Source organism: Panicum hallii, chromosome 1, assembly GCF_002211085.1.
Source record: "Panicum hallii strain FIL2 chromosome 1, PHallii_v3.1, whole genome shotgun sequence".
NCBI classification, from domain to species: domain Eukaryota; kingdom Viridiplantae; phylum Streptophyta; class Magnoliopsida; order Poales; family Poaceae; genus Panicum; species Panicum hallii.
Window position 1 is genome coordinate 49442428 of NC_038042.1, and position 13413 is coordinate 49455840.

The following is a 13413-nucleotide window of genomic DNA, read 5'->3' on the forward strand; positions in this document are numbered from 1 at the left end:
AATATTCAGAAGCATGTATGCATGCCTCCTATAAAGTGTTTAAGCACTGCATGCAAGCATGCAAGTGTGCTCTCCTAAATGCAAGCGGCAAGACGTACGGGCAAGGAGCATATTTTATACTCAACGCATCGACCAGGCGTCGTTGTTTAGAGACTCCGAGCTGTCTCTCGGGAGCGAAGATACGATGGAATAAATAAGAATTTCAATTTTAAAATAATCTGAAAATAAATCATGAAACGAACAGATCTAAACATGCTCATAATATAATTTAAGATAAAATATTGCAGCAGCAAGATCAACACTAACCAGATCATACTAGGTATGAAAAGCAAAGTTAGGGACAGAAAACCGTACGTTTCTTGTCCGACCGGAATAACCAGGCAAAGAAGACGACGGCGACGATCAACACCTCAACGCGCGCTTGACGACACCGAGTCGCGCCCCACTGACGACGAGGTAGACGAGCCGTGGTGACGAGGACGTAGAGGAACGGCAACGTGGAAGTGTTCGAGCAGTCGCGCTTCCCAAAAACCTTATTCGCCCTCTCCCAGTGCAGGATCGCTGAAGACGAGGTTCCGGAGACCTGCTCTCCCGATCGCCGGTGCACGCCGACGAACGGGATGAAGTAACGTACGCGGCGGCGCAGTAGGCAGGTTGAGGCGTGTTGTGCGTTGTAGTTTTTTTTTTCTGTTTCTCTTCTGTGCCGGCACCCGCGCGTATTTATAAGGAGAACCGCTAGGGTTTTTGGCGTCCCAAAAACCTAGTCGGTTACGAGTTTCAAAAATTTCGCGTGTGATATCCGTAACAGATTCAAAGTGACAAAAGGAAGCCGCCATGAAAAAATCGGCTTTCAGCCGATTTCGGAACCTTTCATGCGCACGTTGCGCGCCCTTCGCCCGAGACCGAAGAGCCGATCATGGGGAACAATCGGCTCTTTACAGCTGTTACAGAAAACAAATCTGCAAAAGAAAGCCGCATGCCCGCAAGAGTTGGACCCGGATTTTAGCGGACCATTCACGTCGCGCGCCCGCGCCCTTCGTCCGGCCCGGCGAGCGAGCGCGCACGTGTTCTTCCTTCTTCCTCTCACTCACACTTGCAAGAGCATGGAGAGCATCCAACTATTTAAGTTAGGTTCCCTCCATCTCCACTGGTAAGGTGGGACTAACTTATTGCTATACAACTGTGCACTAATGGGATTTTAAGATTTTATAAGAATTATTTGGATTTACATGGGTTAGATCCAAATATTCCAACCAGATAAATAAAGAAGCAGCATCCCTCCGCCCGTGTATATGAGTAGAGGCAGACGTCCATGCACAAGATATCGGGAGAGTAAGCCGGCACCAGACAGCCTTCGAGTTCCGGAGAGCACTCTCTGTAGTAGCACAGCCTTCGAGTTCCTGAAAGCACTCTCTGTAGTAGCAGTAGTGGTAGTGTTTAGCCACCACTGTGTAATATCAAAAAGGCTGTTGTGTTGCGTTTGCTGTAAGGTAATACCCGTCCTTTGTAGTTGTTTGTGGGGTTTCACGAGAAAGAAAGCCGTATATAAGCATGTTTGTTTTAATGGAGTAGTTTGTCTTTAAAAATCCCTTTGTCTTCTGGTCATAAAACAACTATATAGAACGGGGGATTAACCTACAATCAAAGCACACAACAGTCTTTCTAGATATTACACAGTGGATGGCTAAACACTACTACTTCTGCTACTACTGCTGCAAAAGAGTGCTCTCAGAAGCTCGAAGGTTGTCTGGTGTCGTCCTTGCTCGCTCCCGATGTCTTGTGCCTGGACGTTTGCATCTGCTCATATAGACGAGCGGAGGGACGCTACTTCTTTATTTATCTTCACTTCATCCTGGACGTTTGCCTCTGCTCATATAGACGAGCGGAGAGACGCTACTTCTTTATTTATCTTCACTTCTGAGAGACAGTTCGGAGTGTCTAAACAACGACGTCTGGACGATGTGCTGATGAGTATAAAATATGCTCCTTACAGGTACGTCTCGTTGCTTGTGTTTAGGAGAGTATGCTTGCATGCAGCGCTTAAGCACTTTGCAGGAGCCATGCGTACTTTGCAGGAGATATCCTTCTGAATATTCCTGCATCTTTGATTGTACATGTACCTAGAAAAGATACGGTTATTATATTCCGCAACATCTAAGCACAGAGAGTGATAGATGGACACCTGTGCACTGGAGCGACAGATGGCTGGCAGCGTATGATATTTTTCAGGATTGAATTTTTCCGAGGTTCATGAGGAGCTCTACTATGTTTGGAGACACGAAGTATGCACAAATGGTAACCACAATAGACAATACAAGAATTAATGATACGTATATGATGAATGCTTCTGCTCAATTTTTATGATTCATTTGGGTGTAGGCGTATATAATTTTTTTTTGTTACTGTTAGCTGCTGTAATTTCAAATGTGCTTTGCGATTGATTCTTAACGTATATACACTATTATTTGTAGCACCTCTAATTTTCCAATGCTTCATGTCTTTTGATGGATGGCTCATATTTTTTTCTAACCACTACACTCGTCTCATGAATGTACTTTTTGACTACCTATAAGTTTTGTTGTTTGGGCATGTGAGCAGCAAACTTTCGCTGGTCCAATATGATCAGACAAGAAAACGGTGGAACTTTGGAAGATCGGAAAAGGAAAGGACATCAACAGAGACCGATGCAAGTGATCACCGCAGTAAATTTAAGATTGTAAAAAGGAATGCCCCCAAAAGCAGTCGCAACTCGCATGTAATACATTCCATGTTGATAGGGCATCACGAAAGAAAATTCTACATGCTGCTCTACTATAGTACTATCAATACCGTAGTACCTGTCCTAAATTAAACTGAACACATACATGTACAATTAAACAGGACCAGAAGTTCAGTACGGGAGCCTAACGTTGAGCCTCCTGAGCCAGATGGAGTGCAGCACCATGTGGATCATGTCGAACCTTTGCGCCGGCCGGTGCATCACGAAGTGCCGCTGCGCCTGCAGCACCCTGGCGCGCAGCACCCGGTACCTCCGCTCGGAGACCTCCTCGAGGATGGCCTTGAGCTCCGGTATCCTCGCCGACGGCACGGCCACCGACATCTTGCCCCAGTCCAGCACGTCGCCGAACGGCGGCGGGTACCCGTCGGAGATGATCACGGGCACGCAACCGGCGAACACGGACTCCACCACCCGCGGGCTCGCCACCTCGAAGCCGCTGGGGCAGAGGCAGAAGCGGGCCCTGGCCATGCGCGCGTGGTAGTCCTGCCCCGCGGGGAGGTACTCGTGGACGTCCATGCCCGGGTCCTGCCTGCCGAGCCAGTACCCCAGCAGCGCCTTGCGGATGTGCCCGTGCATGCCGCCGGCGAAGAAGGCGAGCGTCGTGCGGTTCTCGGGCGGGAGCCCGAACGTGGGGCGGCGGAGGATGCCGTCGGCGAGGTTCACCTCCGGCAGCGTCGCGTCCTTGCGCGGGCGGAAGCCCTCCGAGGTGTTGGCGTTGCACAGCACCCGGATCGCGTTCCCGTAGAGCTCCCGGTTGCCTTGGGAGACCAGCGGTGCCTGCACACGCATGCTATCGTCAGAAAAAATCAGCTCAACGACGGCGACAATAGAGCCAGTCGACGACGAACGTACCCAGTCGTGGCACGAGACGATGACGTGGTCGGCGCCGCGGGACCGGTTCCAGTAGGGGTACTTGCCGGCGACGACGTCGATGTAGTCGGAGAGCATGCGGCGCATGGGCTCGACGTAGGCCGTGGTGTTGAGCCTGTAGACGTAGTGCACGAGGTTGCAGACGCTGACGGGGAGGAGGAAGGCGTGGGCCTCACCGGGGTCGCGGGCGGCGAAGGGGTTCCGGGGGTCCTCCATCTCCTCCAGGAACTGCCCCTCGATGGAGTAGATGTCGGCGCCCGGGCCGAGGTGCGCCAGCGGCGGCTCGCCCTCCCTGTACGTCCAGATCTTGAACTTCCTCTCCATCTCCAGGTAGCTCCTGATCGATCATCCACATTTCGAGATCGAGTTACTCGATTATTTTTGCACGACATGCTGCTTTGCATAAAAAAAGTTTCCTCGACGCATGCACTTCGATCGATGCATCGTCGACGTATACTACGTGATCGGTAGTACCTGTGGAAAGCCCTGGGGTTCCGGTAGATGGCGCCGCGCGGCACGAAGGCGTCGCCGACGTCCTTGAAGCTCCGCCGGGCGCTCTCGGCCGCCGCCGCCGGGGCCTCGCGGGCCGCGCGGCGGATGGCCGCACGAGACCGCGCCAGGCCTTCCTCGATCGGCCCGACGCTCACCTGCACACACACACGTACGCAGACGATCAAACGCGGTGGGTTGCTACATGGGCGGCGCGCGCGTTACGTACGTACCTTCTCGGCCGCGGGTGGCGTGCTCGCCGGCACCGCCGCGGCATTCTGGGGCTCATGCGGGACGTGCCGCAGGAAGTGCTCGCGGCGGCGCTCACGGCTGGCGGCCGACTCGCCGCCCAGGAAGGCGGGAGGCGGCAGCACGAAGGCGGCGGCGAGGAGCGCGAAGGCTAGGAGCGGCACGGCGGTCGCGGCCACGCGGCCGCCGCCGTTCTCCATGGCCTGAGCTCGACGCGGCTGTGCGTCGCCTGATATGTTGAGCTTCAGCTGCTCCCGCGATCGACGATCCCGGCCCGCTCGCCGAATCGCGCTACTCCAACGACCGCCCGCGCATGCTGCACCCTCTCTTTGACTCCCAACGAACTCAGTCCAAATCTGACGCCCGCGGCTTCTGTTGCGATCCGAAAGGGAAGTTCAGCGAGTCCGTTGCAACGGCGGCGGCCGATCGTTGGGCACAGGGCGATCGGGACCGGCAGCTCGAGATCTCCAGCTAGCGTGCGCCGCAGCGTGCCACCTCGCCTGCAAAGAGGAGGAGCTCCCCGGCCGCGGCCGGCCTGATCTCGCGCGCTCGGGCCGGCAGCGGACCCAACGACAAGGGCGTGTGGCGTGTGGCGTGTGCGCACGCGACTCCGAACATACGGCAGGTGAGGTTTCGTTTGGCAAGTTTGGTCGATGTTGGGTCGAGGCATACGTGCAGAGCTCGTGCTCAACCTCGTGTTGTGCTGGATCAGGTGGATTGATCATGTTAACATAGGCAAATCAGGACCAAGAGCCACTAAACTGCAAACGGAAAATTGGTTCGAAAAAATAACTGCCAGCGGAGAAAAATCATAGAAAATAAGAAACGGGAAAAATTAAGCATTCGAAAATCATCGAACCAGATCACAAAACATCCAGCTCCAATTTAACACGGAAATAACATGTTTGACACACGACAACATACAGCACAAAGCATCCCAGATGGCGAGGAAGCGCGCTATTTACAGTTCTGTTTCTTCCCGTCGCGCCTTGGAGGGTGCACGCACGGCGCAAAGCAAGCGCCCGGTTCTACAACCGTCCCGAAACGACGGGCACGCTTGACACCGAGCACTAGACCTGCCACACACTAACGGTACCTGTAACTTACATGTCCGCCTTCACCTCAGGCTCTTCCAGGACTATACCTATCTACAGAACAGCCTGATGATTATTTACAGCAGGCATCGAGAGTGGCCGCTGGCAAGCTACTCGGGCCGCATGCTGATCAGATTAGGCAGCGTCGTCGCCTGGAGCTTCTTCATCTCGTTTGCCGTGACCCTGGTGGAGTCCAGGGACAGCAAGCGCAGGTTCTGCAGGTCCTTCAGGTGTTTGAGACCAGCGTTGGACACACGGGAGTTTGAGACATTCAAGTTGACCAAAGCGATCAAGCCTGTAACACGGATTGCCATGAGACTTTAGTCGTATTAAAGGAGCACATATGCAGGCAAGCGTCGACGTGTATAAATAGAAGTAATGAATTTATTTGCACATGTAAGAACAGTACCAGAAATCAGCTCCAAGGTTTTGTCCGTAAGGTTAACGTTTTGAGAAAGGTTCAGCAGCGTCAGAGCTTTCAGATCCTTGATGTTCTTCACTCCAGCATCGGTCATGAACCCACCACAGACCTCAAGAGACTTGAGATTCTTAAAACCTGCGGTAGCATAAATTAAGTCAAGTGATGTGGCCTGTTTAACTAGTTAACTACACATGACGTCACTAGTTTCAAACAATGCCTCCCCAATATGATCTTGGAATTTGAAACAGGGATGCTAAATAACACCACCCAACAAGCTGGTCTACACACCAGGGCCCAGCAAAAGCTACTTCTGTACAGTGAAACAGTTCAGTGGTTCTATAAATACGACCTCAACCAAGTTATAGAAGACAAACGTGACAAGTTTGTTAAAAGAGCCTATGTTTTATCCAATTTGTGTCAAGTGTGTGATGAATGATGGTGCATCATTTCATGAAAATGGCTTAACAAACAAGGCTGGCATTACTACATATTAAATTCTGGACAAACTGAAGAGTCAAAATTAGCTATGATTGGCAGTATCTAGATAGAACACATGGAAAATTTATAGCTTAACATCCAATTTCACAACTGAAAATTATTTTGAAGTTTGCTCTTACATCTGAAGCAATTTGCGCCATAGTCAGTTATGTGAGCTCCAAAAAGGTCAAGATGAGTCAGCCCGGTGAGACCTGCATTATCCAACCACATGGATCAAATTTCGGTTAGTATCAAGTGGCATTGAAAGTCTGAAATCTAAATTTGTGACTGCTATTGCAACCATGCAAATTGATCAAGCCAAATATTCCTCATATTACAAAACAGTGCCGTATCATAAGTCCTAGCCAAGGCAACAACCAATGATCCAAATTTCAAAGTTGAGCCCAAAAGAGAACATAGTGACATTTCACAAAATTGATAAATAACAAGAAAATGCAATCCGAAACTCAGAACGTGGTACGCTTATACCTGTGCTATAGTTTCGGAAACTAGCAAATAGCACTATACCACAAATTGAATCAAACAAATATAAGGCACAATCCGTCCAGCGTGATACATACTTGTAAGTGCTGCCAAGCCAACATCAGTAATTTGGCGGTTGTCAAGATTAACCGACTTCAGTGCACTCAACATGGAGATCTTATTCATACCAATGTCCGAGACCAAAGTAAATGAGAGATTGATACTTTGCAGATTACGAAGGCCTGCAGAAATAGAAAAACCGGAAACCCCTAATGAACATGTTTCTCAGGTTTTAACTTAATTAAAAGATTTGATGGCAAACACCATTGTCTTCATAAACATGCCAATTGAGATAGTACATGAATAAAGAAGAGAGGAAGATGCACTTATAACTCCAATATTCACATAAATCATGTTTTGTCAATAGTCAGATAGTTCCTGTATATCAACTTTGCATCACACTCTAGAACCTTTTTTTTTATTTTGGCAAAAGCACATACATTGGTATATTCGTGTCAAAGCAGGAACTTTCAGTCCTATACAATCAGATATTAGATACTCCAACCATCCCAAATTATAGGTCGTTTTGGCTTTTCTTGATACATAGCTTTTGCTATGCATCTAGATATGTGCTATGTCTACATAGTAAAACCTATGTATCTAGAAAAACCAAAACGACCTATGATTTGGAATGGAGGGAGTACAACTTTTATCAAGATGTATATGTATAGGGTTCGTTCAATTCAGCTGCTAAAAAAATGATGAGAACTAAAACGATCTTAACAGAAGTCAAGACAAACCAGATAGATGTTGTAGTCCGTTGTTTCCAACTTCAGTATCAGAAAGCTCCAAGCTTTGTAGTAGCACAAGGCCTGCATTAACATATACCCATACTGTCACAGATACAAATATTCTTAAAAGCTTTAAGACTTTAAGTGTAAAGAAGGAACAGTTATTCACACATACAAGCTGCATGAAATCCTAGTCAAATAATTAGTGCTTTTTTACTAAGAACTCATCATTGGTGCTAAACCTGCAGGAATATAGGCATGAAATGGAATGGATAAACAAATTGCAGAGATGATACTTAAGACTGGTAAATATACAACTCACCTTTAAGATGCTGTAGACCTTCATCTCCAATCTTGCATGAATCCAAGTTCAAGGACTCCAAATTGATTAATTCTAGAAGCAACAGAGCAGCACAAGGATTTAACTTTACTATATTGAAGTTCTACTCTACAGTTATTTTTTAAAATATCTTCAAAAGCAATAAAGCATAAGAGGGGGATCATCTGGCAGAAATAAGCATGTGCATGGCATATATAAATGCACTAGCACCCAGAGGAAATCACATCCCTTAGTTTAAAAATTTTGGTTTTGTATATTGTTTTATGTCTGTGATGTATGGATTTTGTTATTTGCACTATTTTACAATCAACTAGATTTAGTACCACAATTCATGATTCTTGCTAACTCCATCAGATCACCAAGGAAAGGAAATTTAAAAATCACCACGCCATTTTATCAGTGAATAGTATCCAGCCAATCCCTTGAAAGAACCTGATGATTTTAATTCTTGAAAAAAAAACATACCATCGGATAATCTAATCAAGTGATACCATATGCAAAATCAAGACGTCAAAACAAATAACCACTACTGAAATAATCAAGAAACATGAATTTGATACATGCATTGTTTGTGAATATCATGTATAACTCCAAATGTAAAAAATTAAGACGCTGAGTTTTCAACCACAATGCAATAAGGTAGTCCTACCTTTGAGATGCACCAAACAAGCATCTGTAATATAATTAAACCCCAAGTTCAAAACCTTCAATTTTTTAAGACCTGGAAAGAAGTAATAGGCAATGAATTAGATTTCTAAGCAGGACATAAACATGCAGATGAATTGTTTAGAGCAGCTATCATGGCAACACATGCTCAGAGGCTAACTAAGCAAGCCTGATTCGACACAGCAAGGCATCTATCATCTACTGTGCATGAAAGCAGGTTAAAACTTCTAAAATATTTTTTGAGTCGGAAACAAAAGCATTTCGCAACTTATTTCATGCCATCTCCAAATTATTTACTAAACTGGCATCACATAGTAGGAGAACAAGGATAAGTGGGGAGCAGGATCATAAACATTCTTCCAGCTTCGATGCAACTTCACTCCCATCTAATGTTGCTTAATATGTATGTCTGCACATAAAGAAAACTGCACTAGTGCCGAGTCGAGAAATAGTCAGCAAGAAGCATTACATTTACCTTCAAAGTTTTCAAAGCCATCATCGTATATACCACAACGATTCAAATTCAATGATACCAATGAAGCCAATCCTACAAAAGACGATGACCATTAAGTTAAGAAATCTTCCAAAACAAACAGAATCAGCCATTGCTTAGAAGATGCATTTAACACCTACAACTACTGTCCAAGAAATAAAACACAAGATTGAAAAATGTACAAGAAGACTGAATAAATCACATGTATAAATCAATGATCAGTGCAAAAATAGTATGTTCTGTATATATCAAGAAGTCAGGCCTCATCTGCAAGAGCAGTCTCCTAACTCCCCAAGGAAAGCTATTTAACTCTGCATTATCATGAGAGCTCATTTAAAATAAACATAAGAAATCAAACATACTTAACTGGCAAGCTAACTATATTTGCCACCTCCATGAGAAATGCCTAATCTACCATTGTTACAAGAACTGGTCATTTTTTAGCAACATTTATCCAATGATTGAGTGCTTTTTTACACTAAATCAAGAGTTTCTTCAGGATACTTTATGGACATAATTTTGGAAAAGGACAATGATATTCACAGGAAATCAGTACATTATCATTCCATAAAGTGCAGCTGAGGTGGGGCATAAGTCTAAGCGCAGATGAACCAAGCAAACAACAAAAAAAATACGGAATTGTAAGATTAAACACAATGAAGACTCAGTGGCACAACACACGACACTCAGGAAGGATGCAATACCTGAAATAGCTTCCAAACAAGCAGGAGTCACTGGGCAGCCCTCTAGGTTCAAGTGAGTGAGCTTCGACAAGCCTACACGATAGAAATGGTAGAACATAAAACTTGTAAAATTTGATCGGTTAAAGATAAACAGTTAAATTGATTACAAATAAACACTTAAATAGATCCACTTACAGAAACAGTTAAACACAGGTCATCAATACACAGTAGAAAGGTAAATAAGGCTGGGAAATATAACAGTACATTCACTCAACAGCTAAAACCATCTAGCTCCAAACTAATAAAGAAACCTGACATCATGTTTACCTCTAAGATAGGATACACCCAGATCTGTGACCCTACAACATGACAATTGAAGGTCCTTCAAATTGGTAAGATCTACAAAAGAAAGATGATTGTCAGCTTTGCAAAGATGGGGGAACTGGATAGGACATCTTATAAATTTTATTAAGTTGAAAATGGCAAAAGATTAATTTCTGTTACGGCTATATCTGAAGAAAACACACAAACAAACGAATATGCTGCTACCTGTTAAATATTTGATATCTGAATCTGCAATATAATTGCAATATCTCAGATTCAGTGATTCCAGCTTTGTCAGATCTGAAAGGAAAAAAAAGACAATTGCAACTGATATTTCAAGTCAACAACTCAGAAAGTAGTGGAAGTTCATGAGGGCCAGAGGAAACCTTTTAAATGAATAAGGCCACCATGAATCTTTAGGCAACCTTCAAGGTCGAGATTTACTAAGTTAATTAAATTTGCAATGGCTCTCATTCCTTCAGCTGTAACACCATTACTTCTCTTAAAACTTAAGGAACTAATGTTTGAAAGTCCTGCAGATATAGAAGCATTAAGATGCAGCATAACAAAATACAAGTTCTGGCAGATAGCAAGTTAATTGACTAATAAGTTATGACACAAACTTAATTAAGAGAGCTTTGTATTGTAAGTGCTACCAATGAGCCAACATTAGCATAAATGAGTTGGATAAAAAGCCATTCATATTCAAGTGGGAAAAGGGGATAACAAGCCATTCAAAGAACAAAACTTGACAGTAGTGCACTAATCTTGCAGAATAAACAACACTTTTAAGTTTATACTTAGAACCATCCGAAGCGACCTAGAGTCATTTAAATAAATAAAACCCAGTAAGAAACGTGACTGACCTGACAACATTCCCAGGCCATGTTCGGAAATTTGATCACAGTAATTACATGCCAAGCTTTGTATGCTTGAGCAATCTCTAAGAAGATCTATACCACTATCAGTTACTTCAGAGCACGAAATATCAAGCGATAACAATGAGTTTCTTTGAGATGCCACTACTTCCATCCAAGCATCCTTCACTCCAGGATACTCCCCTAAGCAAATGTCCTAACAGTGAGACATAAAAGAACAGTTAGCACACATCCTCATATTTTCATGTACTACAAGAGTCGTTCTCGAAATGTACATTGTCAACAGAAACCCAGCTTTAAAGTTTGGCATGAATCTTACAGGTACGGGACCAAGCTATGTGCTATATACTTGCTAGCAAGCTAAACATTATGCATTTCTGTGGTAAACAGTACGAGCATGTTCCTACTTGAATGTCATACATATTAGAACAGAAACATTACCTGCAGAGCACAATCCCTAAATGTTTGAAGCGATGCCTCTGTAAGACAGTTTGATTCTACTAGCTTATTGAAAATCTGCTGGCTGAGATCCCTCGGCAGCATCATGAAACTAGAATATTTGTCCATATCCTGCAAATAGGGGTGGGTTAAAAAAAGGAACACATTTCATATCAGAATCCAAACACATGTAGGTCACAGTGCTACCTTGCAGACTCTAGCCACACAAAGCTCCATGAGGGACGGGCACCGCCCGGGCCCCTCCCCTTGGCCCTTCCGGGAGACATCAGAATTGGTGCGGGGTAGTGAGAGCAGCAACCATTTCAAGCTGCTGGTCTTCGAGAACCTTGGGGATGCCTGGAGAGAGTCTCCCTCATCCACCAATTGGCTTCTCTTCCTGGAGCAGACGCCCCCCATGATTTTTGTACAAGAATGAACCAAATTCAGTCACTTCCCTTGGTATCAACGATTTTGCTTCTAAGAAACTGGTAGCTGCACTGCGACTATCTTATCACCCAACTAAGGTGAATTTAAAGTCCAAAGCCTTCGTCACCTCCCACTCCATTCTGCAACATGAGCATTTTTAGAGGAATTACGGTGGCTCAGAACCCACCAGACGCAACATTAACATAAAATACAGTACTGTGCTGTTTTTAACTTTCTACCCAAACGAGTAGACAAAAAAAAAATGCCAATCAAGTATCAAATCTTATCCTAACTGACCGAAGTACACAACCAAAGACAAAATCGAAACAGAGGAAAAACTACCACCAGAAACCATCACAATTTCTTCGGTACGATCGTATCGGGAACCATCATCCACGGATCGAGCACCAGTCCCGCACATCCCCAGATACAGAAACCACGGCCAAGTAGCGGTACCAAAAAACCTCAAGGCACAAACAAGACACCGCAGATTGAACTCCAGCCAAAATCCCAGCGACAGAGAGCGGATCAAAGGAACCTCCCGAAACCTCACCGATCACGATCAGTCATTCATTAGAGGTAAAAAAAAAAATCCCGAACAAGCCAGAGGATAGATAGTTTACCACACCAAAAGCGCAAAAGTTCAACCAAATTGAGGGGAAAGGAACAGCGCCCAACCACCCACGCACCCAGCAAGTCCCACATAAACATAAGAGTCACACAAACCGGTCGCGGAATTCTCACCCACCCAGAGACCAGCGGGCCGCCGCCGCCGCGGCCGAAGCCACCAACCCAGCCACGCCACCCGGGCTTGGGCTTATCCCCCTCGCGGCTCAGCTCCACCGCTTGGCGCTTGCGACTGCGAGCACGAACACGAGAGCGGGGAGGGATGGTTCACCCGCGGCTGCGCTCATAAGTATCTGACCAGTTCTCGCGGGGGAGCGATGGGGGAAGGGAGGCGAAAGGAAGAAAAAGGAAAGGAGGAAATGCACTGGGGGAGAACTGTTGCAGCGAGAGCCGGCGCCGCGGATGAGCTCCACGTGTCCCGCGGGCCGGCGGATCAGTTCCGCGGATGGGTGTGCCCAGTGCGGGAGGCCCAGAGCGGCTTGTGGGTGGGGGAAGAAGGGGCTGCACGGGTGGGCCCGCGGAGCGGAGGGGATAAGGCGAATGGGGCACGCAAGCGATGGGCCGCAGCCGCACGCTAGCCGGCTGATTGTGCGGCCGAATGTGTGGCCTTTTTGCTATTGGCCGGGCCTCAGAGGACATGTGGGCTCCACAGTTATTCTTTTTGTTATCAATGTTTTCAACTGGGTAAAGTAAGTGCTACAAAAATTATGTTTTCTCATAGTGGAATTAAACTTCTTTGATTGAGTTTATACCATTAAAACTAATATTAGATTTAACTATTACTGCTGCTATTTTTAATCAGAAAACTAGTTAAATTTTATTCGGCCACAGGCTTTATCTTTTCTGTCGTTGGCGCGGCCCACCCTGCAGATTCTCCTGCTATTG

General features: G+C 45.8%; 2 protein-coding genes across 3 annotated transcripts; both read right to left on the bottom strand.

Annotated features, from left to right (window-relative positions):
- Window positions 1–2890: 2890 nt before the first annotated feature.
- On the bottom strand, window positions 2891–4587 carry LOC112878893 (probable glycosyltransferase At5g20260). Its single transcript, XM_025943150.1, has 4 exons — window positions 4372–4587; window positions 4124–4296; window positions 3632–3986; window positions 2891–3556 (listed from the first exon to the last, which is right to left on the bottom strand). The coding sequence occupies exons 1-4, from the start codon at window positions 4585–4587 to the stop codon at window positions 2891–2893; spliced, it is 1410 nt and encodes a 469-aa protein (XP_025798935.1).
- A 652-nt stretch (window positions 4588–5239) lies between these two features.
- On the bottom strand, window positions 5240–12869 carry LOC112884996 (F-box/LRR-repeat protein 14-like). Of its 2 annotated transcripts, none has more exons than XM_025950661.1 (16): window positions 12650–12869; window positions 11683–12041; window positions 11479–11607; window positions 11026–11233; window positions 10546–10692; window positions 10385–10459; window positions 10163–10234; window positions 9857–9928; window positions 9135–9206; window positions 8643–8714; window positions 7976–8047; window positions 7663–7734; window positions 6961–7104; window positions 6520–6591; window positions 5891–6037; window positions 5240–5776 (listed from the first exon to the last, which is right to left on the bottom strand). In XM_025950661.1, exons 2-16 carry the CDS (start codon window positions 11890–11892, stop codon window positions 5592–5594), a joined length of 1749 nt encoding a protein of 582 aa, XP_025806446.1. In that variant the 5' UTR covers window positions 11893–12041; window positions 12650–12869; the 3' UTR covers window positions 5240–5591. The 2 variants fall into 2 exon arrangements, with proteins under 2 accessions (XP_025806446.1, XP_025806454.1); XM_025950669.1 differs by having other exon boundaries at window positions 12646–12869.
- Window positions 12870–13413: the final 544 nt, after the last annotated feature.

Coding starts and splice junctions, on each gene's coding strand:
- LOC112884996 (XM_025950661.1), bottom strand. CDS start 11,892: ATGGGGGGCGTCTGCTCCAGGAAGAGAAGCCAATTGGTGGATGAGGGA. Junction 8,715..9,134: donor TGGCTTTGAAAACTTTGAAG/GTAAATGTAATG, acceptor ACTTCTTTCCAG/GTCTTAAAAAATTGAAGGTT. Junction 7,105..7,662: donor CGGACTACAACATCTATCTG/GTTTGTCTTGAC, acceptor CTATTTCTGCAG/GCCTTCGTAATCTGCAAAGT.
- LOC112878893 (XM_025943150.1), bottom strand. CDS start 4,587: ATGGAGAACGGCGGCGGCCGCGTGGCCGCGACCGCCGTGCCGCTCCTA. Junction 4,297..4,371: donor CGCCACCCGCGGCCGAGAAG/GTACGTACGTAA, acceptor GTGTGTGTGCAG/GTGAGCGTCGGGCCGATCGA. Junction 3,987..4,123: donor AACCCCAGGGCTTTCCACAG/GTACTACCGATC, acceptor ATGATCGATCAG/GAGCTACCTGGAGATGGAGA.